Source organism: Exophiala oligosperma (assembly GCF_000835515.1).
Source record: "Exophiala oligosperma strain CBS 72588 unplaced genomic scaffold supercont1.6, whole genome shotgun sequence".
Classification (NCBI taxonomy): Eukaryota; Fungi; Ascomycota; class Eurotiomycetes; order Chaetothyriales; family Herpotrichiellaceae; genus Exophiala; species Exophiala oligosperma.
In genome coordinates this window covers 2445849-2471920 of record NW_015622823.1, presented here as the reverse complement: position 1 = coordinate 2471920, position 26072 = coordinate 2445849, and the positions used below count along the sequence as shown (strand labels likewise).

The following is a 26072-nucleotide window of genomic DNA, read 5'->3' as shown; positions in this document are numbered from 1 at the left end:
CTCCGACGGTTCGGAAATAAATTGTTCCAGACTCCACGTGAGGGGCAGACAAAGACTTCGCCATGCGGTCTCGCATCCTAATATCCGACGACCCCCGGACAGGCCGATGATACCCTGCATATCAAACATCTTTTTACGCCTCTAGTTATCGAGATATGACATTATCAAGTTGTTGCTGATGAAGCAGTACAAACATCATCAATGCCATCATATACTCCTATTTTCTTTGAGAGGTTGGTCGAGTCTTCGCGAACCGGTGCCGAGACAGCCTAAGCCTTTCGCGCTGGTGCAAATTGTCTTCCTCCGATCCGTTCCCGACCTCCTCCCCATGCCAGTGGGTTTCTTTTTCTCTTCCTCACACCATCCGTTGGCCCTCGTTCTCACCCTCCTCGTGACCTTTTGTTCATCATGGACCATTGCTGCTGACCAATATCAACTGGAGAGTTATATCTGCTGTGACAGTCGTAGCTACCATGGCTGTGTGATACTTTTATTTTTTCTTTCGACCTTGCAGCGCCTTTCGTATTCGCTGCGCGCCACAGCTTTCGAGGCACCCGAGAATTTGTATCTGTTAACACCGGCGCTTTCAGAATGCTTCCCCCAGTTCCTCGACCTACAGACTACGGGGTTTCCCCCGACCGAGGCTTCCTCCCTGCCGAGAATCCCACACAATGCCTCTCACATCCTGTCTACGACCGTTGGGAGCGGATCATGAACAACTTCCAGTCCCTTCTCCTATCCAAAAGACTCCGGACTGTCATTGACAGACTACCCATCATACCTGCGGTCCATCTTGAGACCGAAGCCGAGTGGCGCAGAGCATACAGTATCCTCACATTCATGGCGCATGGCTACATCTGGGGCGGCGATAAACCATCAGAACGACTTCCACCTTCCATAACATACCCGCTTCTCCAGGTGTCAGACCACCTCGAGTTGCCTCCAGTCGCTACATACGCTAGCGTGTGCTTGTGGAATTTTAAACCCATCTTTCTTTCCGAAGCCCTCGACCTCGACAACCTCTCCACACTAACCACATTTACGGGCTCGCTAGATGAGCAATGGTTCTATTTGGTCAGTGTGGCCATGGAAGCAAAAGGCGGACCGTCCATACCAATCATGTTAAAGGCCATTCAAGCCGCAAGAGACGATGATTGCGCCACTGTTACAAAGAGTCTACAATCCTTTGCTCAGACATTAGACGAGCTGGGCACTCTGTTGGTCAGGATGTATGAGAATTGCGATCCGCACGTCTTTTATCATCGCATCAGACCCTTCCTCGCGGGTAGCAAGAATATGAAAGATGCAGGCTTACCTCAAGGTGTTTTCTATGATGACGGCAGCCGCCGAGCAACTTGGCGTCAGTACGGCGGTGGCTCCAATGCCCAGAGCAGTATGATACAATTCTTCGACATTGTTCTGGGTGTCGAGCATAGGCCGACAGGTTCCAAAAAGGACGAAACGACGTCAGAGTCGGAACTCGAGCAAGGAGCAGCACCACGGCCTCGACATAACTTTATTCATGAGATGAGGCAATACATGCCTGGCCCTCACAGAAGGTTCCTCCAAGCTGTGGAAGGAGTAGCCAACATTCGAGATTACGTTGAGAACAACAGATCTCGTACAGAGTTGTGCATTGCGTATGACGCATGTTTGGCCATGCTCAGAACTCTACGTGACAAACACATTCAGATGGTGTCCAGATACATTATTGTGAAAAGCAGAGAGTCTCGAAGTCTCAGCAGGACGCGACGAGAAAGCAGTTCTGATCACGTTCCAATGGCGAAAGGAATTGCGTCAGTCCGCTACGATCAGCCTCACACAGCCGACCAGCCCCAGAGAAAGAAGAAGATGCGCGGCACAGGAGGGACCGCACTCATTCCCTTTTTGAAACAGGCTCGGGACGAAACTGGTGAACCAGCAATTGATGATTGGGCCAGAAAACTGCTCACTGGTGGCCGGCGTACTGCAGCAGATGCGGAAATAGCATTTGAGAGCAGACTGACAGCTGCTGACCTCGACGCTGATGAGCCTCAGATCGTTGGCCTCGCTGGAGCTTGGAGTATGGAAGACGCTGGGGGTGGTCTCTGTGCATACTAGACTTGAGAGGTTTAACAGTACAGCATTACATTTCGTGGCCACGAATGGGAGACGGTTTTCTGTTTGGAAAAGTTCAGCGATGCATAAAGATACTTATGAATTCACCTCAGACTCAGTTGGAAAATGACCAAGAGAATATGATATGACCAGATTTTAATGATTACTATGATGGCTTTCACTCCACTTATGAGTGCCACTCTTTACTAGGACTGTCCAATGCAAATAGATGTATCCGTCCTCGCTTAAGGCAAGGCTTCAGAAGCCGAGTAATGCCGGCGGAAAGTAATTCTGTCTGACAAGGGAAGATTACTCGAAATGGTCATAAACCAGACAGAAATTTATAATAACCGCGTCAGTCAGACATGATCGACCAGACCGCGCATCATTGATGATCACGAGGATGAGGGGGAATCAATCAATCAATCAATCAATCAATGACTCTCTCACTTTCCGCTTCCTGATATCCGTTTTGCTCCCAAATGTCCCCTTCATTCCCAACCACTCGCATGACAATCCCACCTCTCTTATGCATGGACTCATCCGTAGTCCGTTTATCTTCTCTATCTTCTCTGTGTTGGCTGGTCCACTGTGTGTCTCTTTTTTCGCTTGACTAACAAACAAATCCGAGGGGGTTGTTTACTCCGTACGGAGTACTTGGGACCACTACTTATTCTACCTGATATACATGACCCTTGATTACTTCCAACGCTGCTGGTTTCACGTTAACGATATGCAAGAGCAACTGCTCTCTTCACCCTGCTGTTGACTGTCTGCCCCTCTGACGTACTCTACACACACACACACACACACAGTCCACAGCAAACCACTCGGGACCCCCATTTTGGCGGAGTATCTATTCCACAATGTCATTCCTCCGCAGGACCGCCGACACATCCGCCCTTTTCCCAGCCTTTCCGACTTATCTCTTCCCCTCGGTTCCCTTTCGGCGACGCAAGTCTCGTCAAGCGAGCACCGACAGCGACGTCTCGGTCGAGTCTGCGGTGTCGACCGTCACTACCATCCTCTCTTCGACTTCCTCGAACCCGTTCCCCAGATACCCGACCCCCACACCGATCCCTGCGGCGTCTGCCTCGTCGGTCATCATCCCACCAGACGACAAGTTTCTGAACGGTCACACTTCACACATCCAGTGTGCAAAATGCTCGACGGACCTCTGCCTCACGTCGCAGATCATCAGCAAGGGTTTCACGGGCCGACATGGGCGGGCGTTCTTGGTACAAGGCACGACGAGCCACATCCACACCACCGCGTCGGCTCTCCCGAATACGTATCAGAGCAAGGCGATCCCTCGGAACTTGGTCACGGGCCAGCACGTCGTCAGTGACATCAACTGCGCCATTTGCCGGAGCATCTTGGGCTGGAAGTACGTCGAGGCGAGCGAGGAGAGTCAGAAATACAAAGTCGGCAAGTTCATCCTCGAAACCAAGCGCATCCGTATCGGCGTGTCTTGGGAACAAGAGGAGGAATCACCGCCGACCAATCAGGCGTACGACGAGATCCTGCCTCTCCCCCCTCGTGACCTCAAGAGGCTTGTTGAAAAGCCGAGTGTTCAACGACAAAGCAGTGACGATTTGGAGTTTGATTCGCAGGACGAAGATGAGTGTGAAGATTTGTTCGCCGGGGTCTGGAGCCCTCAATTGGCGACCAAGAGAAGACAACGAAAGAAGGAGAGGTTTGGAAGACGTCCACAGGGAAGCAGCCTGATCAGTTTCGGTGCCAATAGTAGTGTCGACACCTTGTCATCACCCTGCAACTGATCAACGAAACTGTCACACCCAACACACTGCTTACGCCTTCTCTTCTCCAATGGACCCCGGACGTCAATCACAAGGACCAGGGAACAGGTGACCCCGCCGTCGAGTCGGCAGCATGGCCATCACGTTCTTAAAATTACCTACGACGCGGTTTTGATATTCAGATACCCCCACTTTTATGATTTGGCGTTGGTTACGCTCATGCATCATAAACACGAATGATACCCTTTAATCATGAAGTTGGAGTTATTGGCGTTTGCATTTATTGTGAGCTTGGTGACACTGAAATGAAATGAAATGAATGTTGCAATGGCATGGAACGAGAGAGAGAGAGAATGAAATGTACTTAATGTAATTGGTGATCGATTGGCGTCGGTGATGGCGCATTCATGGAAACTAGCTATACTTATACATGGCACAATAATACCGAAGTTTGGAAGAAATCCCTTTTTTGCGACATCGTTACTGTCTATCTAGTGTTACTGGTAACAGGTAACTAGGACTATATACTTTGGGAAGGATGACCTAGGACAATTTAGAAAGATTTTGGTTCAAACATGTTGAGCTGCGTCGTCGGCGTATCCGGTGAACTAAGAAAAAAAAAGTCCAGACTCGGCCATTAATGTCAGGGCATCCCTCTTCCAGGTGTGTTTTGAACAAGGGCGCATGGGGACTTCCGTACAACTTCTGTTTTTCATGACGATCAATCTGGCGTCGATGGAGCCAGACGACGAATGTACGTACAAATACTACCTGGTCAAGTATCCCGTACAATCGACAATTGCATGCCCTCGCTGCTGCCATGTCCATGTCCATCCTCATGCTCATGCTTCTACTCTGTCCGACTTTGACTACTTCACCGTCAAGCTTTGGCACTGTGAACATGATGATGGTGATGGTGATGCTTGACCTCATCCACATCCACGCCGTCGCCGACACCTGCACCACCACTGCCGGCCAAAAGTCCCTTCTTGCCCTTGCCAAACTTACAACACGCCTCGTGCCTCCGCAGGTTGTCCAGTCGGGGAAATCTCCTCTTGCAACCCAAGCCGTGAAACTTACACAGCATGTGTTGATGTTTTGGTCGATGCGTGGCCATGTGCCGTTTGAAGTTGCTCCCTTCGCCGTTCAAGTATTGACCGCAGATGTGACAGTACATCTTGTTGCCTTGGTGGCAGGACGCGACGTGGTCGTCACGGACCTGTTTGTACATGAAGCTCTTGGTGCAGCCGGGGAACGTACATTTGAAGGGACCACCTTCGTTGGTGGAGGCAGCGGCAGTAGTGTGGGGCCCGGTGGATGTAGTAGACGCGGAAATGTTCGCGGAGGAGGAAGATGAGGATGTCGTGGAAGGGTGCTGATCGGAATTCAACGAGGAAGACGAAGCGGTAGCAGCGGCAAGCATCGGAGCGAGATGTTTCTTGGAAATATGTCCAGTCAGTGCGGCTTCCGAGGTGAATGTAGCCGAGTCGCATGACTGCCAGGCACACTTTGTAACTCCTTTGACCAGGTGGACCGCCTTGAGGTGCTTTTTGAGGTCGGTGGCAGAGGCGAACGATGCGCCGCATACGGTACCGCACGGCATGAGCCACTGGCATGCACGGGAAGTGGGCGGGGCCGAGACGGCGGCTAGGAGATCTGATGTCTTGGACAGTGGTGTTGTTCCAGTGGGTTGCTGCGAGGGGGGAGTTGTTTGTGGCTCCTGCTTGGTGACTGGTGAGGGTGGAAATGCTGCGGTGGGCTGAAAATCTGGCAGAGCCAATTGTTGGTGGGCTGTCGCTGGGTGGCAACCGAATTCCATTCCAAAAGGCGGAAGAGGGAATTGCTGAGGCATACCCGGTGCGCCGTTGCAGAGTTGAGCTTGGGCGATGCTGTCCCAGTAAGGCACCGTGTTTCCGAAACACTGATGGTGCATCGGCACGTCGAGTGGCGGTGCCAAGGGCTCGGTTTGCATGTTGGAGAAGTCGGGCGACTGGAAATTGAGCAGGTCGTTCTCGTCAAACTGAGGAGGCACCGACCCTGACCCCAGGAGACTGTTGTCACCAAGCAGTGGGACAGAGAATGAAAGACCCAACGACTTGTCCTGCTCGAATTCATTCCAGTCGATACAGTCGAAGCAAGAGAAGTCGCATTCATCACAGGTGTCGTCGTTGCAGACTCGCCCATTGTTCTTGTGGTCGATCTGAACGTCATTGCACCCCTGGCAATCGTCGACGTATTCGTCGTCGGTCTGGTGGTTATACAGTTGATGCTCTTCCAAACAGTCGTCGCAATCGTCAACACAGTCCTCGCAGTCCATGGGACTCGGAGAGTTGTGCAGCGACACGTTGCGACTGCTCGAAGACTCTGGATTGCCGAAAAAGTCGTCTGTCGGAGTGTCGTGGGTCACATAATTCATGGCGCTGGACGGTCGAAACAAAGGAACCTCTTCCTCGCCGCAGCACGCGAACTTGTGAGACTCGGCGGCATAACGGGCAGGAGTTCTAGAAGAGACAACCTGACCATTTCTGAGCGGTGACCTGTAGTTCTGTCGACCGGCTAGCCGGGATTTTGTCGGGAAAACGTCGAGCGGGTTGACAAAAGTCTGGTGGTGGAAGTCAGAGGCCATAAGGCCCTGAGGTGATGTTCTACCCATGATGAAGCTATCACAGATTGGCGGGTAAAGTGTAACAATTGCCGTTATGGACCTGTCATTGACGGCAGTGTCAGGGAAAAACCTCGCTTGATACGAGTTTCGAAGGGACGTGGGGGTTGTAGAGACAGACGCCGCTTCGGCTTTTTAGAATTGATAATCACGCCAAGATAAAGAATATGCTCTAACCCTTATCCGGCTAGTTCCAGCCTGATGCCATTTACAGTATGTACGGCGGACCACTGACAGCCTCGTCAATGTGTTACAATCACTGTAGGGATGAGATGGCTTTGCCCCCCTTTACTTCTTTTACTTACCTTACCTGATCATGCCTGCGGCCACACTGAACCTCTTGGAGACGCACAGCAATTACGAAAATAGTATTTAGATATGATGCCACCAGCGAAACGGCCACGACTCGATCCAGACGACGAAGTTTCTGAAGCCGAACAACTCAACCGACGTGTTCTCAGGAAACTCGAAAATGCCATGCTAAATGATCCGACTGTCGATCTGACCACGCTGATTCCCAAGACCTACTCTGAGCGGCTTGCCTTGAGAAAGGAGACCCATCCCAGCCTCACCCACGAGACTCCTGGCGATAAAGACCAGGCTCCTACTTCTGCCGGTGATGTTGCAGAAGAGCAAGGTCCCAAACTCGATAGCCTGCCCTCGCCTCCTCCCGAATTACACATACCGTTCGAGTTCTCTGCGGCGTTGAAGACACTGCTTGGCCTGGAGACGCTCGAACACGGTGAAGTCCATCGGGAGCTACAGAGGGTCCTCAAGGAAGGTGAAGTTATTTGGCGGTCTCAATTTAACGAGAACTTCGTTGTCATCAGATGTAACGACGATATTGCCGTCAAGGTCATCCGCCAGACCACAGATCTCACTGAATTCACTGCGCTGCACTATTTTGAGAAGCATGCCCCCGACTTACCCTGTCCAAAGGGCTTGGGCGTCATCTCCGACTCTAGATTCACTTATATTTTCATGACCTACATGCCCGGGGTGACGTTGGATACCATTTGGAAGCAGCTTGATCATACTCAAAAGGCGTTGATCCGAAGCGACCTGGAACGATTCTTCGACCGCTTACGAGCACTGCCAGTCGACAACATGCCCCTGGGTGGCTTTGGCGGGGAACCTTGCAAGGACACCAGGAGACATTCTCGTATGTGCCCCCATCCCGTGCACACGGTCCCCGAATTCGTCGACTTCATCTTCTCAAACCCACACTACGGAGGTCGAGTCTATCTCGACATATTGCGAGGCATCTGGCCTACGGATTCGAAAGTTTGCATGACCCACGGAGATCTGAAGCCTTGCAACATCTTGGTCCAGCTTACTGACGATGGAAACTATCGGCTGTCTGGAATAATTGATTGGGAAAGGAGTGGGGTGTATCCAGAATGGTACGAATGTAACAAGGCGACCGACATGCTGACGCCCACGGAAGCAGAAGATGACTGGGCTGCGTACCTCCCGCCCTGCATGTCCCCAGAGACATACCCTCTCGTTTTCGTCCTTGATCGACTCTGGGACTTTCATGTCGTCTGAAAGCAAAACAATGAAAACATATGGACGTCTTATTACATCGGCCCGTAATGCTGCATGAGCTGATCTCTTCCCTTGTTTTTGCCCGTCCAATCGTCGTCATCCGTTGTGAGGCAGTCGTTGACAATCTCATCAGCATTTTCGACCACAAAGTCCTGACAATTCCAGTGCACGGTCTCGTTGTCCACCCTGGCTTGTTCGAGAATTCTCTTGACCGTAGGCACCTCGGTCTGGTTGATTTCACCGACTAACATCATGGCGAGGAACCGAGTCGTTTTCAGAGGACTCGAATTGACAATGATATTGTGCTCAAAATTGGGCCAGTCTCCGATAGCTTCGTAGATTGTATCTTCTTCCCCGTTCTTTAGGTACAAGGCAAAATGCTTATAGTTTCCCATCCTAGGATTATAGATGGCGGCATAGAGTTTGGCCCTCATGGTCCCCGATGGTTATGGTATAGATAGGATAGAGTTACTGACCCGAGGGACAGGCCGCAGTCTTCGACCTACGACTTGTTCCTTTGTCTGCCCTTTTATCATCACGCGTGGCCAACACATCACGTCAGTGGCATAGAATCGGGGCGTCGAGGAGACAGACATACACAAACACAGCCGCAGGCAGCAATCAGGAAGCTGCTTGGGAATGGAAGTAGGTGGAGAGAGTGGCTTCAAGGGTATTCCATGTCTTTTTGGAGCCCTCGAAGCATCATCATACCAAACTATAGAGCAGACCATGGGAAAGAAAAGACCACTAAAAAGCCCACATATATGCAATCCATCACATAATCTATCATATTCTGAACCAAACCAATCTCACCGAAGAGCTTCTCTTCAACCCTGGTCCAGAGTCCAGACTCACTCCACGGGTGGGTATTGAAAACCCAACCGACACATGAACATCTGACCGACACTCCCTTTCAAAAGGACCTCGCATGAACCAGCCAAACTTGTAATGCTGCAAATACGCCTTGGCCTTTTGACGTGACGGGACAAATACGAGGCAGCTGACTTTTGAGAGAGAGAGAGAGAGAATACGAGGTTTCTCCCTGATCAATCATGTTTGCTGGGTTGGCACGAAAGTGGGAGGCAGCGACTTAAGAGATAAAGGGGGTTGCAACAAACATTGATTGCCTCGTGAGGGACTTTTGATTTGGGCTGAGCTTTCAAGGTTGCATATCGCTCCTTTGTTGCGGGTCCCTGGTTTACAGCAAAACACGGTGTGCTCAAAAGAAACAAGGAAAAGGAGGAAAAAGCCATCGAGGTCGGTACCAGATATTTACTCCTTGGCTTTCCGACTCTACAATGTAACCCATCACTCCCCCTCCGGCCTGCAGACTGGCTCAGGAAATCCTTCAGGGGAGGTCGTAGAACGTATTGGTACAATGATGAACGTCTGGCCGAACAACGTCTTACCACTCGAGAAGAAGCATGGTCTATATCGGCCTCCCAACGTTAAAACTCGTCATCTTGGGTGCAATGCCGTCTGCGCCTGGACGTGGACCAAACGATGCTGGTCCGCATGAGGCCCACACTTTGGAGATAGTCCTGTGCGAAGCCGCCATACACCAGTCTGTAATTGAGCTTCGCTTTTAGAAACAACTATAACTATACACTCATCAGAAACAAGTGGGGTATCGTTTAGCATTCCCAAGGAGGGAAAAGTTACAGAAAGATCGCTGCGTTTTGTCTTCGAAGCGACTTTACTTTGCTCGTGACGGTCATGACTAGATTGGAATGGAAAAGGATCCCTGGAGGATGTGAGGTATGACCGTTGGCTAAAGGCATTTACCATCCATGTTACTACCACGTGGAACGAAAGATTCGAACTGAAGACCCCCCTCGCCACTTTTTCCATCAGTGGTTCCCATTCTCAAACTGCTCGGACTCGGTTTCAGCATCGTGTTTAAGAAGCCCAGCCTCCAGTTCTTCCGCAATATCCCAGATTGCCTTGTCCTGGAATAAGTCATCCACTATAAATAGGCGATCGATTTTTCCAGAACGTCGCTTGAGCATCGTCCGCAAACCGAACCGTCCAAAGTCAACCGTTACCAAGGGCTGGGCCTCGGCAGCATCGACTGGGCGTACATTGACACGATATTTCATGCTTTTCCCGGACAACATGAGTTCATGGGCGTGATCTGCACGTTGTCAGTCTACCACATCACACTTCTGTGGGGACGATATATGTATATAGACTACCTGGGACATCCGCTCGCGGCAGTTTCGCGAACTTCTTCGTCGACACATAGTAGACGATGACGTCGGATTTTCCCATGCCACCGAGTCTCGAGGCTCTCTTGGTGCTCATTGCTCTGAGTGTTGTCGTCAGAGAGCCCAAGAAAGTATTGGGTACTGGATCAGACGAGGATAGCTCAGGAACCTGACCTCCCAATGGCCGAGGGGGACGATCCGTGAATGTTGTAGGAAGGAAAGTCAATGCGTCATCTTGTTCAGGATTCCAAGGCACCGATGATACATTGGACTGGTGCAGTCGAGCGAGGCTTGATGTAGAATTAGCTCCTAAGACATCTACTTTTGCGAACGATGACATTGCGTCTGATGCGATACTTACGGCAACACGACATGTTCAAAGAAGTCTGCTAGTATTCCGGTGTAATAGTTGTCATACTCCTTGCGTGTCCTGAGGCTGAGGGCAGAGCCCGGAGGAGGTCTCTTACAACAGAAATCTATTGCCTTCTGGTATTGTTCGCCGACTTCCCTGACTAGAAGGATGAAATCTCGTTCGTTATCGTACGATGAGGTGAAATCTGAGCCCAAGGCCAATTCTCGCAGAAGCTGTCCAAGGCGTTGGGTTTGGAGATTGAAGAGACCGTCATTATCTCCTAAACACGGTCCGACAAGTACGCGATAGCGAGGTTCGGCTCCACCAGATGTTGAGCTCGACCGAGTGATGTGGGCACTTTCCATTGCCGACAGCCAGCAAGTCACTAGCAGTAGGAAACTGCATTCTGCGATACGTAAGCTGCTTCAACCCTGTCCCGTAACGACATCTCCGAAAGCTGAGCTCTTGTTGCCGAGCTGGTTATAAGGTCTTTTAGGCTCGATTGTCGGCGCTCGTTAGAGGCGAACGGATCGTCTGATGTGCAGCACTTGAATATGAGCCTTTGATTCGGTTGGGTTTCGGAAACACATGGACAGCGCAGATACGCGGTTTGATTGTCGCTAAGCGCCGCGCAAACTTCCGCGAATGATGCGATGCATTGCATTGGCGAACTATTGCGCCTTTCAAACAGCAGCTCGAGCTTGCGCTCAGGTGCACCACCTGGTGGTTCTGCGGGAGAGTCGGGAGCGTCTGGTGTCAGTGTCACATAGTAACACAGTCGTTCTGGAATGCCGGAGTGGAAGGGTCGCCCCGTGTTCTCATTCAATTTCCATCGTAGGAGGCTGAGTTCCAACTCCACTACACCTTTTCCGGCACTTTTGCAGGAGTGATGCAGCGCCCATGAGGCGTCTCTTGTTTTGAGAGCCTGGGCAACAAGCATACTTTTGATCGTCATCTCCCTCCTCTCCCGGTTTGTAATGCACCGGGCAACGTTGTGACACTCAAAGTATGCCTCCTTGCTCATGCTGCGAAGGCTATCGATCAATCCTTTGTATTGGTCGAAATGTGTCTTGAGGTTTTCTCTGTTCGCTAGAGCGTATGAAATCTTCTGGAGCCAGAATATTCTGGCTGCCAGGCGATCTTTGTTGCCCTTATCCATTGCCCTCCTCCTCAGGGCATCGGCAGCTATGGAGGGAGCGCTCGCGTGGTTGCCACCTGAAGTACTGGCCATAGGCTGGTCGGCCACAAACTCCTGGAGATATGGCTCGAACATATCGTCGATAGACCGGGAGAGAGACTCGAGTGTATCGATCAGGTGGCAGATGGACTCCCAGCCACGTTCACCCCAAAGTTCCACAGGCCAATCCTGGTGCGAATCAGGCCTAATGAGCCAAGCACGCTTCCAAAGGTCGATCCGATACTCAACCAAGTTGGCATCTTTCGAAAATTTCAACACATCTTTCGGAGCATCTTGGTATGCCTGGACATCTTTGTATAGGGCTTGTGCGCCTGCTCGGGCAAGGTTGAGAAATCCAATAATACCAAGAACGCCAGTAGTAATCGAAAACGGTTCCGGGATCATGGTTACTGATGGCGCTCACCCAGAAGATGGATATCGGAGAAGAGATCCTCAGATATGTATACACAAATGGCCCGTTCGTATCATGGTGGAAGCCTCCGCTTCTTGTCCACAATGATCTCCTACCACTCTTGTAAGGTTGAGAAAGGGATCTGGGAAGCAGCAAGTTCCAAAACTCCGGAAGAATGGTGCAGCTGAAGAGGCTGCCTTCCATTGTCTCAGCCACCTTGATCTAGTACATGCATGTTGATGCAGGTTAACATTGCAGTCACACCTGTAAGCCAATCACAAGAAAAGATTGTGAGTCTGCTAACACTAGGCTGACACTCTTTCATTGCTTTTCTTTGTTGTCACTTCCTATCCCCAGTGTACCAACACTCGGCTTGACCGTCCTTCATTGTTTTCTTTGTCCACTGCATGTCACTTCTCCATACAAGGTAACAAGAAATGAATCATGGCAGTGGTCGGATTGCTATATACGTATAAAGCACCCCGCTTATCAGATTGCATCAACCACATTGCTCTCAGGATTCTATTGGTACTGGGTCTCCTGGCAACGCTTTCAGCCTGACCGTCCACGAGCGGCTTACTTAAGCTGAAATTTCCTGTGATTCCTGGTACTCGGACTTTTCTCCTCACTAGAAAGTCCCGGTTCAAGGAACAACGACTTGCAGCATCGATCTTGAAGCCATGTCGGCATCGATATCGGGCCGGCAACAGGGGCAAGAAGTTGTTGTGGAAGACAACATCAATGACCTCGAGCCGACTGTTGCCCTCAACAAATTGTTTCTTCGCTCCTTAGACAACATCGCTCAAGCACAGACGCACTTTCCGCCGCAGGTTGCATCCTGTCTGGATGGCATCCCAATGAAACTTAAAGATGCATATTTCAGGTTGCAAATTTGGTGGCACGATATGAACGCCGAATCAGACCAAAAACTCACTTTCGAGAAGATCTTGAGTTTTGAGCACTGCCTGCCCTCGGAAAGAGTACGTGAAATTTTGCAGAAATTCCAGGACGAGTTTGGAATGATACAAGACTTGTTAGCGAATCTTGCCTCGGTCTCCGAGTATGTGGAATCGTCCCTTCTATCGTCGACTTGTGAAAAGCTTTCATCTTACAATGGTAACACTCTTATAGAATTGACGATGAACTGCTTGCACCACTGCGTGATGCCTGTAACCGTGTCATGGATCTGGTCTTAGATCTCGTCGACCTCAGCGACGTTATCGGGACAGAACAGGCTTTGAGATTGCACGACGGCCCGAAAAGAGCCTTGATTGAGCACATCATCGCGACAGAAAGCGCATTTAGGCAGAGCCATTTAAAGAAGGCGAAAGGGATTCAAAGCAAGGTATCAGATGATTCTATTGCGAAAGATACCTCGAACGTACTCCACGAACATCAGAGCGCTTTGTCAGCTTCTCATGAAGTGAAACCCTGGGCACCAAAATATATGCTGACGATAGGTTCGTTCTTACTTTTGTTTGAGACTAGATCTTCACTCACATTATTTGGTAGATGGCGGAGGCGTCGGCGGGCTGTCTTCGTTGATCGTTCTAGAGACGCTGATGGACATGTTGAAGGACTTGGAAGCTGCAAATGACCCTTCAGATATCCTAAATCCTCTCAACGTCTGCCATTACTTCGATTATGTTGTTGGTATAGATACCGGAGGGTGAGTTTTCGGGATAAAGACAGCCGCATGGGCAGGAAGACTAACTCTAAGCCACCTAGCATGATCGCCATAATGCTAAGCCGACTGAGGATGAGTATCAAGGAATGTATCGTAGCATACAAACGATGGGAGTGGGAGAGCGGGAAACGTGATCTTGCCTCGTTTTTAGCTTCTACCTATGACGGCCCCTTTCTTCAGGAGGAGCCGGCGATGTGCAGAACGTCAGTGTGCTCTTCTCAGAAAGCAATGGAATATTGACTTGGTCGCAGCATGCTTTACGTACACCGAGTTGGAGAGACTGCGATGTCTCCTACCTTTCTGAACAGCTTCCAGGACGGTGAGCAGCAGTCAGTTGATGTCGAACTTCGTCAGGCTGCACGAGCAACATCTGCTGCGCCAACGTAAGTATCAGTACTATTTTGCCATTTCAGCTCTGATACCCGTATTAGATATTCCAAGCCTCTCAGCATCAATGGAGAGGAATACACAGGTGGGTCACTCAGGAATAATAACCTAGAGACATTGGCCTTTGAGAAAGTGAGACGTTTATCACAACGCGAAGAAGAAGGCAGGGGTCATGTCGCTATGCTGCTCAGCCTCGGATCAGAATCCAACGGTCGCCGTGGCAAGTTTAAACGCTGGCTTGGTAGCATACCCAGATTGGTCAAGGATTCACGTCGTAGTTCAGACCTTACCGTGGAGGGGCACGACCTCTCAAAGTATGCCGAAATGGTGGATAACCGTCTCCATTACGAAAGACTCAACGTGCGGTTGGGAAGATTTGGCTTGTTCCAAAATGAGAGCATAGACGATATTGAAGCGGAGGTTCGTATGTTTCTAAAAAACTCAGATGTACGATTCAGAATGTTGCAATGCGCAGAAACGCTCTTCACCGCGCGCAAGAATCGTGCTCAGACGGATCGATGGAAACTATATTACGGAATCTCGAAAGAACATGAACCAAGAGCATTGAACGTATCTGACGAAGGTCAAATAGCAAGAGCTCAGGAGAGGCAGAGACAAATAACTAGCTCTCGAAAACCAAAATTCCCCCCCTGTCATACGCGACCCAGACCCCACGGTACCTTTGTTTCCAAGGACAATATCTGTCCAAGTCTATTATCACGTTGATGAGGGAGGAATTTCTGCGGAGAGCAGCTTTCGTAACTTTGACTGGACGGTGCCTGAAGCCTACAAGGATCTCGATCCCATCAAGAACAGATCGGAGGCTTGGGCAGGAGGCGAATTCGCACCGACAACACTGTATACGAGAACCGTCTCCTGCAGAGTCAAAGGCCCACCGGAACTTCCCAACGATGAACATTACGCAATTCTCGACAAGATGCACTTTGATTTCAAGGCTCTGAGCGAAAACGCTATTGTGCAGATTTGCGGTTTCATCCGTCAGCACCCCAAAGCACACTTCTCTTTAGAAGTATACTGGGACTGCGGCTATGTGAAGCCGAAGAAGTCAGAGCGGCAGTCATACGCAGGAATGGTCAAATCGGAGCTGAAAAGAAAGGTCAAGGTCAATTTCTTGGGTTTAGAGTATATCCCCTGTTGTGATATTGATGCCTTGCTCAGCCTAGAAGTGGTGGAGCGAATAGCCGAGGAGGACACCAAACTCCAGCTTGATCAAGCCGCCTGCAAAGCCTTGATCACCAAGGTCCTCAACAAAGCTTCCAAGCTGTTCGCGATTTGCGTATATCTACGCCTCGATATGGAGTATCTCCGACATCTGATCAATGATCATGGTTGCTCTGACGAGCCTAGCGAACATCCCAACGACAACACTCATGTTGGGTGTCATAAAGAGGATTGTGACACCGATACGCACGATGTCATTGGATGCCTGCCAAAATTCTTCGCCAGAAAAGAAATTCGCAACTTGAAGCATCATAACCTATCTGACGACGACGTTCTGCCACTATGCCATACCGGAGATAAAGATCGCACAGGCCGCCCAAGATTATCTTGGTTAGGAGGAGGAGCTTCCGGAAAGGTGTACAAGGTTACGATAGAACGGTCTCATCAATACGTCTCTGGCGTAAGACCGTACTGTCCATGGCTAACGATCTTTTGCTGACTTGTGCAATGCAGGATCTTGATTGTGAATTCGCCGTAAAGGAATTTTCCCGACATGAGTCTTTTGAGCGGGAGAAAGCAATGCTACTAAAATTCGCCGGTATTTCTCATGATCATATTGTTGGACACATCATGAGCTGGACTCAGCATCATAAATCATACGTCTTGTACGACAAGGCCCGGTGCGACCTGCGACACTTCATCCAAAATACTCAGTCTCCCTCTTTGACCACACCCGTAGTACTCTGGTTTCTGCACCAGTTGAAGGGACTCGCGACAGCAGTCAAACACGTACACAGCTTGGAAGAGAACGACCCAGAACACAGGTATAACAATATCAAGCCAGAAAAAATTCTTGTCTTCGAGAAGCATGAGGGGCAATACCGTAGTTTCAAGTTCACCAACTTGGGTCAGGGTGTGTTGAACAATGCCACCGGCAGTAAGGTTCATTGGGGGGATGAATGGGATGAATGGGATGAATGGGATGAATGGGATGAATGGGATGAATGGGATGAATGGGATGAATGGGATGGATGGGATGAAGTGGACTCGGGCACGAGAGCATACTGGCCCCCTGAAGCTTACAAGATGCGAGGTACTCGAGTAGCCTCCCGCCCCATCGACATGTGGGGCCTTGGCTGTATCTTCCTCGAGCTGCTCTTGTGGCTGTCTGGGTTCTATCTGGACGGCGAGGAAGCCTGGTTTCCCGAAGGACCCAGCAATTTTCCTGGATATGATTCTATCGACGTATTCTGGTCTGAGGAACCAGGTGGATTCGACAAAGGATCGAGCAATCTAAAGCCCGTCGTTGAGCGAGCCCTCCAAGAGCTGGATCGGATTTTTGCGGGAATGCAAGCCTTTCAGAATACTATAGTGGCCATCCGACAACTTCTGCGCATCGATCCTAAGCTACGATGGAAGGCGACAGAGTTGGCTGACTGGATGGACCAGATCTTACGGCAGGTGGAGGCCGACTCGAAAGAGACAAACACCCCAGACTACTACCAACGCCAGTATCGCAAGAACCGTGCGGAAAGCGACTTAGGCAAGACCCCCCTGAGCGTGTGGCTGAATTGCTAGGACCCACCGCCAGTGTTGAGCACGCCCAGCGCTTCGAGAAGAGACCGAATCTCAACCCGGCAAGACGTTTTGTCACATGTAGATTCCCTAATTCGCGCCTTTCAACCGGGGGGAAGTATGGCCTGAGGCACTGAACACCAGCCAAGGTGACGCCGGCTCCCTAAATTCGCTTTATGTTTATCCTAGAATTTCGCTCAGTGACTGGGAGAGTGATGAGGATGATTAAGTCGTAACATTGGAGAAATTAAAGAACTCAGCTCGCTAAAATCTCGAAAACTTTCAATTTTCTGAAAATGCATTTCTTATATATATTGTGATTCTTTCGTTTCTCTTCGTTGATAGCATTAAAAAGAAGAAGAAGCCTCACAGCGACGGTCTGATTTCTACCGCAGTCCCCCTATTGCACTCTGCGCCGAGGTGAGTTCCACAGTTGACCACAACCCCGGAGGACTCCATTCTTGGGTACTTACCTAATGCGTCTTGACCTTCAAACACCGCAAGATCCCAGACTCATCGTTCAAGTCTCCTGGAGTAGGGTACGGTTTTGTAAGAACTATTGGAGACATCTTTCTGACTCCTCGTGCCGATTCAGACTTTCATGCTTAAGCAGCCACCACAGTGCCGCGGTCGGACACTATCGAAATGTATCCTTGAACCCCTAACCCAGTAGATGCTGAGCGAGGTAGGTGTGACATGACCTTGGAAGCTGATGCCTCCCTCAGCGTCAAGGTCTTAAAACAGAAGCGAGGGGTAGGGTGATCGCAGGCAATGCTCTTCGTCAGCTTCCCATCTAGGGTGGGATGATCATGGGTCCTTGCTTGACCTGATGCTAAAGCTTTATAGTTATCCCGATGACAGGTACCACTGCGGACTTTCGTGATCAGGACGGGAGACCCAGTGGAGCATCTATGCTGCCATCTCCAGCCCGGAAAAGCCCATAGAGCAACTCATCGTTGTCATGGTTGGCATCGACGTCCACAAAGGCTGGCCAGTCAATATTTTCGAAGGAAAGGTCGTTGTAGAAGTCCTTGAAACTCTCGCCGGTGAGCGTGTCCAGCCCGCTTGCGGGCTGCACGTGTAGATTTTGAGCGTCGATGTTGGCGGACGAGTTGGAGCTGGCGCGAAGGCCTTCGTCGTCATAAGATTGGTGGTAATTGGGCCTCTTGTCCGTCAGCGGCAGAGCGTTGAGGTCGATACCTGCGCGCTCAAACATGCCGCCAATGATACGGACGGTCTTACGCAGGCCGAAATTTGCGCCGTTCTGGAGCTCCTTGAGCGCGTTCCAGAAGAATACAACCATCTCCTTGCGCTGCGTCGGGTCAGCTGATGGAGACGCGTGCATGGGCAAGACAGTTGCGGCGGAGAAAACGGCGTAGCTGAAGAGGTAGGTGGCTCGGCGCAAGGTGAAGGTGTCGCGGTAGATTCGGGCGAGGTTATAGATGCGCAGTGCGGCCGAGACACAGATGTCGTGCCGGGTGGGTTCGTCTGCGCCGAGGGCTTCGAGGTGCCCGTCGCGGAGGAAGGGCCGGTGCAGGAGGATGTGTAGGAGGCTGAAAGTGGTGCTGGATGTCGTTGGTCATGGTTAGCTTGGTTCTGGATAGTCCATCCAAGGAACATCGTGTTGATGAAGTTGCAAGGTTTGGTAACAACATACTGCAAATTGAAGCGTATGGCCGGTGGAACTGGTAGATCCCCCGGCTCATAGCGTAGGTGTACTGGTAGAGTCTCGGCCCAAAGGTCGAGCTGGTGCTGCAGCCGTTGGACTCCGCAGTGTGCCTCCTCGGTGGACATCCTTCCCGACTTGGGCGTGTAGAAGCTTTCAATGATCTGGTCTGTGATTTCTGCAAGCCGAACGAGCGCTGCCCTTGTAGACACAGCTCGCGCCGGCTGTGGTGTGAAGTTCACTGGGGGATCTGCGCCCGTTGGGTCGATGTATGGCTTCCACAATTCCAGTTCTTCATAGTCGTCGAGGACGGTCTGCGACGCCTCCACGCCTTCGATCATGCGGAGGCTCGGGGGCCGTCCGAAGTACAGCGACTGGAACCGGTCGTTCAAATAGGCGCCCCAGATGTAACGCCGCTGGATCTCAATGTCAACTGCCGTCATTGGAATGGGAGGTTTACTTGGCACCAGGCTGGACATTTGTACCTTGTCGGGATCGACATGTAGACCAAGATCGACAATCATCTGGTATGAGAGTCCTGCATACAGCCAGCCGATTGTTTGTCTGCCATTTGATACGCACGACGACCCCATCAACACGAGCGCTGCGATACTAGCCGTAGATGACCTTTGCAGCTCTGAGGCCAGCAATGACTGGAAACGATGGAAGAATTTGGTGCCGAAGTACTGAGGATGTGCAGGGTCGTCGCGCATGTTGGGTCGACTGCTTTGCAAGGCGGCCGTGTAGTAGATCGCGTTGAGTAGTAGTTTGTTGCAATGTGGCCCGCCCGTCGCGAGGCTGTGCATGATGGCTGGTCGATAGGTGATCAAGAATCCAAGGTGGTGGAGATTCCAGTGCAGCTGGAACAAGTGGTCCGCGGTCTCCCAGTCGACGCCATCGAGATCGAGCTTTCGTTCTGACATGTAGGTATACTCCTTCTGAAACTCTAGCGCAGAATACGCGAATAGCTCGCGACGGATTTCGTCATCTGTTTGCTGTTGGTTGCGTATGGATACTGGGCTGTCGGTAGGAACACTTAGTCCGCTGGGTAACGACCTCATCGACAGAGGTTCAAAGAAGGCAGACGCTGGACCATGGATGGACACGCCAGTCTCACTCTGCACTAGTGTGTGGACAGGCACGGTGCGGTGTGAGGTCAGTTCTCGAGATGGCGATTCTGGCAAAGGTGTGCGTAGAGGCAGCTGAGGGAGGCTTTCATGCTTGTTGAACACCAATGCTTCCAGTGTGCTGTCCACGGACTCGACACGAGATTCTCGGGTTGCTGAAGTTTCGGTCGACGGGAGTACCTCGTTGTAAGAATTTTGATCTCTCATGCCGGCTAAAATTTGCTCCAGACTGGCCACTTTGTCATTGACCTGCTGAAAGTGCTCTTTGGAAATTCTAGAATCCTGCCTACGGTCGGTCTCGTAGACACAGGACGCTTGCAATGACTGGCATAGCGAGCAGCTTGGGCGTTGTCCATCGCATCTCACCTGTGGTGAAAGGGGGAAGTAGTCAGCAGATCTTGATGGTCAACGAGGCACTGTAGCATAATCCTTTACATCTTACCTTGCGAACACGACATGCTCGGCAAGCTTTGTTCTTTCGAGAACGATGGCCAATACTAGTCATTTCAGATTGTTGCTGACGGTCTGTAGCAGCTTCGACTGATGAGATGTGTCATGGTAGGATGGAGGGAGGCCCCATGAGTGAATGAGGTTTTCTACGGCCACCCAGATCTCAAGTTAGGCACACTCCGCATGAATCTCTCTAGGCAGGTTGGCCTATATTTTAACTAAAAGAACCCCAAATATCCAACAACTTAGGCTTAATAACTACCTCGGTATAGGCATGATGGGTCTCGGGCCGAGTTCCCGTGGTTGCCTACCGTTCGCGCTCCTCAACGCAATACTCCTATTCAAGGAAGGCCATCATCAGTCTTTTCTTCCTCCATGAACCAGAAAGGCCCATATTGCAATCGACCTGCTTTACCAATGAGGGTTCCAAGTACTGTTCGTATGTGACGAGTGTTCATTTACATTATCAGAGCCTTGAAACGCGATACCGTATGGTACATCGACCGCGTCGGCATAAACTTCATGAGGACCAAAACGCCACCAACATGTGTATCGCGAGCTGCCGAGATCGCCAGCACATCACCTTCCCCCAGACTCTCTTGCGGGTGAATGGGTCAACAGCATCCTGCGTCACGCCATGAAGATGCTCTATCAGCTCCACAAGCTCCTGACATTATCACTATCCGCCGGCGGTTAGTTTGGCCGTGGAGAAGGACGAAGTCGTCGGACATCAGAACTCCGCACGACGACCTCGGTTCACATCGAGAACAGTGAGTCGATAGATTAGGACACAGGAACTGCAAGCCACACGATGGCCGCAAGAAACTTCGATGCACAGCAAGATGCAAGTTCTCATCCCATTGGACAGCATCACCCGATTCGCGTGATATGCATAGGCGCAGGATACTCCGGTGTGATGATGAGTATCATTGTGGAGCAAAAGATGAAGACGCACAAGGTTAGCTTCCAGGTTTACGAGATGAATGAAGACCTTGGGGTTCATGCCAAATCACTTGAGTAAGTCAATTCCTGACCTGATCGCGCCTCAATACTACTGAAAATTCCTCTTTTTCATCTACCAACATTTCAAAACAGTAACTACTGCGGCCACGGTGTTCACTGGCCCCAATAACCCGATTTCAAATGGCTCTCTTGTCTATGACGGGTGTGTACATTTACAGATTGATCAACAAATTGCAAGCTCAATCCCTGAAATCTATGACGGTCAACTCGGCCTCAGCCAAAGACTATAACGAGTATTCTCAAAGGTTGGCTCTCAGAGACGGTATGGGTTGCACCCTGCCGAAGCCGGGATAAGAGAGGTACCATGGACGGTCGTGTCGTCGGTGTTCATGCTGGAAGTTGCTTTCAGTTTGCCGAAGCTCTACCCGATCCGAGATAGCAGGACTATGATCTGGAGTATCTCCGTGATTGTCACTTGGGGATGAACAGATTCTCATGGCTCCGCAACTAATTCACGAAAAGAGAGATGACAAGAAAGAGTATTGGTGACATGCGGACGCCCACCTTTAACGAGTACTAGGATTTGATGATCTCGCCAGAGGTTCACCACTGAATCGGAACTGTATACCCTGCCATTGCAATGTACACCCGCACATGGATGACTATGCTGCACAGTTATGAATTTCCTGTCTTTGGCTTGCCCTAGATCTCTGGAACCTCAATCGCACGTCTGCCTTGCTTGCCCACGACGCCCAGCTTATCCGCAACCGCCATGACCACGGCCCGGATACCTTGCACTTCTCCGCGCGTGCCTCCGCTGTACATCATACCCAGCATATGATTCCGAACTTGCTCCTGGCAATCCGTGCTGAACAATGCAGCGACAACACATTGACCCGTCTCGACAGCATCGAGTATCTCGGGAAATGAAAACACGTGTCCGTAAAAGAGGTCTGTTTTGCCTCCATCAGCTCCTGTGATAGTAGTCGGTGTTCATAATTCACGACTTACTATTCACAATCCAGCCGTAGTCTGGGGATGCCTCTGACACTAGTGACATGTCATAGCCTGGTATCCGTTTGTAGATCCGGTCAAGCATTTCCTGACCCCTCTTGAAAGCTACCTCTTGTGGCTCGCGACTCCTGCGAAGTTGAGAAATGTTAGAGCACTTAAGTCTCGTACAGTGACAGAAATTTCGGTAAGCACATCCCCCCCCAAAGACTCACCTGTAAACAGTAGGATCCTTAAGATGTTGCGGAGTGGCTTTCGATAGCTGCCGTGTCGCGCTACCAGTCTGCTCTTGGAGTCTTGGTCAATGAACTCGAAGCCGAATTTAAGAAGCACCTGCATATCAGGTATACACCTACCTTTGCAGCGCCCCATATGCCACAGACCCTGGTGAGCCCCTCTCGGATTTTACGAGTCTCTTGCATCTGATCTTCTTGGGGAATATGTTCCTTGAGCAGGATTTGGTATAGCTCAGGGATTAACTCTGGATAGTTCATCCCGCCAAATGCGATTATTGTTGTTAGGTACCATTTGAGGCGTGGCGGCTGGTGTCCTCTTGAGGCGTGATCGTGAATATCAGCAAGGTATTTCAGGAAATCATGATCTAATACTGTCGTCGACATGTCTGAATTCATTGCCTAGGTAGATATTGCTTGTCCGTCTTTAAATAATAGAGCAAATCTAACACCTATAAGTTCGTCGTGATCACGGCATATACGCTTATCATAACCTCACGGATTGCGGAGCAAGTGTGGCGCCGAGGACGGACATCAGATGGCCGCCGGGGACAAGACAACCTTTAATTCGTCTGCCATGACAGTTCTTCGGCGTATCTTGATAATCTTCGAGTAGTATAGTATGAGCTTTCACTCTATTTAGCAGTACCTAGATTTCGAAACTCATCTCACTAAATCACACGATGCCTCTAGCCATTTGTTTGCAGCACCGAGTAGAATCCGAAGAAAAGGCCGAAAAGGTAAGCGTGCATTTGGTTTCAGGTCCTCCAAATTGCAAATGTCGCTGAGTCGAAGCCTTTTACAGCTTAGAGGTCTCCTGAACGATGTCGCAAGGGTTACATTTTTGAATGAGCCGGACAACCGAGCATATTGCTGGTTTAAAAAGTCTTCTCACAGCACACTGGAAGGATCCTGGATCGGTGGCTTCGAACTGTTTGGTGTCCCCCTCTCCCCTGTGACGCATTCCGTCGAGCCTATGGCTCTTCGCTAATACACCGCAAAAGGTACAATAATGAAGCAGCGTTGACGACTGTTCACAGAAACAGCTCAGAGTATCAAGCAATGCGAAAAGCATCTGCAGAGGAACAGCTGTGGGGCAATATCTACCCGGAGATCATCTTCCTAGAGCCATTGGATGATGACTCTGGCTTTGTGCTGAATAAAGAAGACTCTAGGTCCTCATTGTTCTTCGAGGAATCTCGGTCGGCCTTTGTTGTGATCACCAGGTTCCAAGTCGAAGACAATTATCACAGAGATCTACTACATCAAACACTTTCTGACTTGAGTGGAAGCCTCCGCTTGAAACACGATGTCGTCTCATATCTTCCACTGGTTCGTCAAGACGGGGAAAAAAGCCTTACGGTGACTGTCTTCGAGCAGTACAGATCTGAAGAAGCCTACCATTCCCTCACAGGGAATCTGCAGCCGCTAAAGTACGACGTCTGGATCGGTCTTCGCAATCCCTGGTTTCTTGCTGACATGTGATGCTGCAGGTCTGCACTCGAAAGTCCCAAGTGGAAGGTGGATATCACAACCTGGAGCGATGGCATAGGACATATCAGGGGAACGGAACCATCAAAGCCACCAAAGGGTCTGCAATCAGAAGCCAAGCCAGCTTCTTCAGCCAGGGCTTAGAATCACCCCCTGGGACAAGATTTTTGAAAAAGTCCTGCACGCGAGAGTAAACTGTTGAAAGAGCTCCTACGCTTCCACAATAGAGACCAATTATGTTCATTCCCCTCATTAGACCTGTCTCAAATCCAACGTCCAGTCGATAGTCTCATACTTGTGCCGCTGAGCTTCGTCTTCTCGGATCTCAGGGATACACTTTGAACTTGTTTTCTCCTGACTTCATTACATTGCCTTTCTACTCCACTGAAGTGTCCTTTGATAACATTAGGAGGGGAATTCATAGTTATTGAATTGCTCTATCTAACGAGCCTATAACGGAACATACTTCCACGTCCTCCGATGATTTGGTTTGCTGAGATTCGACAACACTTTGACAGTCCACGGCGTGTCCATTGACTTTTGCCAGATTGGTCCACCCAGTCCACTCTCCACCTCGTACTCGTTCGCAGACATCAATGGCCACGCTTCCTCCTTGCCATCGCCATAGCTTGCCACCAACTCGTATCGAGAGCCGTAGCGCCAGCCGGGAATGTCGGCGAGCATCTGAAAGTGCTCTTGGTCGAACCAGTCGTGGTAGTCTTGAATCGAGGTCGGTGTGGGCGCCATGCCTACTTGAACCAGTTCGGTGCCCGTGGGAGGATAGTCCGAGGTATTCACGCCTGGTCTCAAACGTCTAGAAATTTCCCGATAAATGTGCCAGTCAGAATGCGCCACTATGCTCCCAGAGTCAGTCCTCAAAGCTTCGATGACGCTTTCGGTGGCATCCTTCTGATCATCCAAGTCGACGATGATCTGCTCCTTGTACGGTTGAGCATCACCGATCTTGTCGCTCGCCGCCACCTTACGGACCCAATTGGCGCTGGGAAGTCCATTGAGAATGTTGATGCGCCATTGCTCAAAGGCTGCCGTTGAGGAGGCTGCCGTGGGCATCGGCTCAAAGTAAAGAACAATGATAGCTCTAGACATACTGTCAAACTCTCGAACATGTGACAAAACTTGCTTGGGCACCGGGTACATCTGTGTTTCGTCTCAGGAGGAGGTATTGTTATACTGGAACATTGACCACCGACAGAGGAGCTGAGCACCGGATATCAGACTGCCGAGTACTCGAATATAGGCGGTTTTGACAGTTAAGCCGGCGAATGAGGCAATTTCTTTTTCGAGAGAGAACAGGATACCCCAAACCTTTTCTTTGCAATCATTGAACACAGTGCTACTTCATCCCACTCAAGATGGCCTCCCTAGCAAAGCCCGTCCCTCCATTCGAACAACTTCCACTCAGAGAAGAAGACCCTCCATATTCAGCCTGGGGACTCTGGGAAAAACCAGAATTCGGTGCTCTGAACTACTTGTCCGATGCCAATACTCTTCAGGTAGCCAGGGAAGAGATCCAGACGGGCGTTCGTATTGGCTTGAAGTAAGGTTCTGAGTCTGATTGGTATATTCAATGCCCTCCCACTGAGTTCTGGTCAGTTTGCCGCTAGATCTCATCGACCCGCCTCTACTTGGCCGTAGAGGTTTCGAGCGTCATATTGTGGACAAGGCTCCGAGAGTGATTAATGATGATGTGGTATGTTTGACACAATCCTTGAGTGTCGCTTCAATTCGCTCTCTTTGTACTAATCACGGTATCGAGAAGATCACTTTCAACACTCAAGGGAGCAGTCAATGGGACAGTTTCCGACATTTTGCATATCAGAAGGAGGGCAAGTTTTACAATAAGTATGACATGGCGAGATTTCTGTTGCAAGACCATTGAAGATCTGGCTGACTTTTCTTCTAGTGTAACTCAGAATGACATTCACGAAGAACAGCAAAGCACGGTGAATGGCATGGATGCGTGGGCTCCACGGGGGATCGCTGGTCGCGGTGTACTCATTGACTATCATTCGTGGGCACAGCGCAATGGGATTGAATATGATCGACTGAGTGGCCACGCGATCA

At 50.4% G+C, this 26072-nt stretch overlaps 7 protein-coding genes across 7 annotated transcripts; 3 read left to right on the top strand and 4 right to left on the bottom strand.

Moving 5' to 3' along the window:
• Window positions 1–102: 102 nt before the first annotated feature.
• On the top strand, window positions 103–2303 carry PV06_07285 (uncharacterized protein). The gene has a single exon (XM_016408497.1). It carries the CDS (start codon window positions 592–594, stop codon window positions 2098–2100), a length of 1509 nt encoding a protein of 502 aa, XP_016261977.1. The 5' UTR covers window positions 103–591; the 3' UTR covers window positions 2101–2303.
• Window positions 2304–2510: 207 nt separating this feature from the next.
• On the top strand, window positions 2511–4390 carry PV06_07284 (uncharacterized protein). The gene has a single exon (XM_016408496.1). The coding sequence runs from the start codon at window positions 2964–2966 to the stop codon at window positions 3876–3878; it is 915 nt and encodes a 304-aa protein (XP_016261976.1). The 5' UTR covers window positions 2511–2963; the 3' UTR covers window positions 3879–4390.
• Window positions 4343–6615, bottom strand: PV06_07283 (uncharacterized protein). The gene has a single exon (XM_016408495.1). The coding sequence runs from the start codon at window positions 6508–6510 to the stop codon at window positions 4738–4740; it is 1773 nt and encodes a 590-aa protein (XP_016261975.1). The 5' UTR covers window positions 6511–6615; the 3' UTR covers window positions 4343–4737.
• Window positions 6616–9917: 3302 nt separating this feature from the next.
• Window positions 9918–10991, bottom strand: PV06_07282 (uncharacterized protein; the record flags this gene model as incomplete). The annotated part of the gene is made up of 3 exons (XM_016408494.1): window positions 9918–10201; window positions 10263–10564; window positions 10636–10991. 3 exons carry the CDS (start codon window positions 10989–10991, stop codon window positions 9918–9920), a joined length of 942 nt encoding a protein of 313 aa, XP_016261974.1.
• A 20-nt stretch (window positions 10992–11011) lies between these two features.
• Window positions 11012–12208, bottom strand: PV06_07281 (uncharacterized protein; the record flags this gene model as incomplete). Its single annotated transcript, XM_016408493.1, has 1 exon — window positions 11012–12208. The coding sequence occupies one exon, from the start codon at window positions 12206–12208 to the stop codon at window positions 11012–11014; it is 1197 nt and encodes a 398-aa protein (XP_016261973.1).
• A 5407-nt stretch (window positions 12209–17615) lies between these two features.
• On the bottom strand, window positions 17616–20046 carry PV06_07280 (uncharacterized protein; the record flags this gene model as incomplete). Its single annotated transcript, XM_016408492.1, has 2 exons — window positions 17616–18611; window positions 18704–20046. The coding sequence occupies 2 exons, from the start codon at window positions 20044–20046 to the stop codon at window positions 17930–17932; spliced, it is 2025 nt and encodes a 674-aa protein (XP_016261972.1). The 3' UTR covers window positions 17616–17929.
• A 3133-nt stretch (window positions 20047–23179) lies between these two features.
• PV06_07279 (uncharacterized protein) lies at window positions 23180–24131 on the top strand (the record flags this gene model as incomplete). The annotated part of the gene is made up of 4 exons (XM_016408491.1): window positions 23180–23236; window positions 23302–23429; window positions 23501–23929; window positions 23990–24131. 4 exons carry the CDS (start codon window positions 23180–23182, stop codon window positions 24129–24131), a joined length of 756 nt encoding a protein of 251 aa, XP_016261971.1.
• Window positions 24132–26072: the final 1941 nt, after the last annotated feature.

Excerpts from the sequence above, each read along its gene's own strand:
- PV06_07284 (XM_016408496.1), top strand. The coding sequence starts at position 2,964 with ATGTCATTCCTCCGCAGGACCGCCGACACATCCGCCCTTTTCCCAGCC.
- PV06_07285 (XM_016408497.1), top strand. The coding sequence starts at position 592 with ATGCTTCCCCCAGTTCCTCGACCTACAGACTACGGGGTTTCCCCCGAC.
- PV06_07283 (XM_016408495.1), bottom strand. The coding sequence starts at position 6,510 with ATGGGTAGAACATCACCTCAGGGCCTTATGGCCTCTGACTTCCACCAC.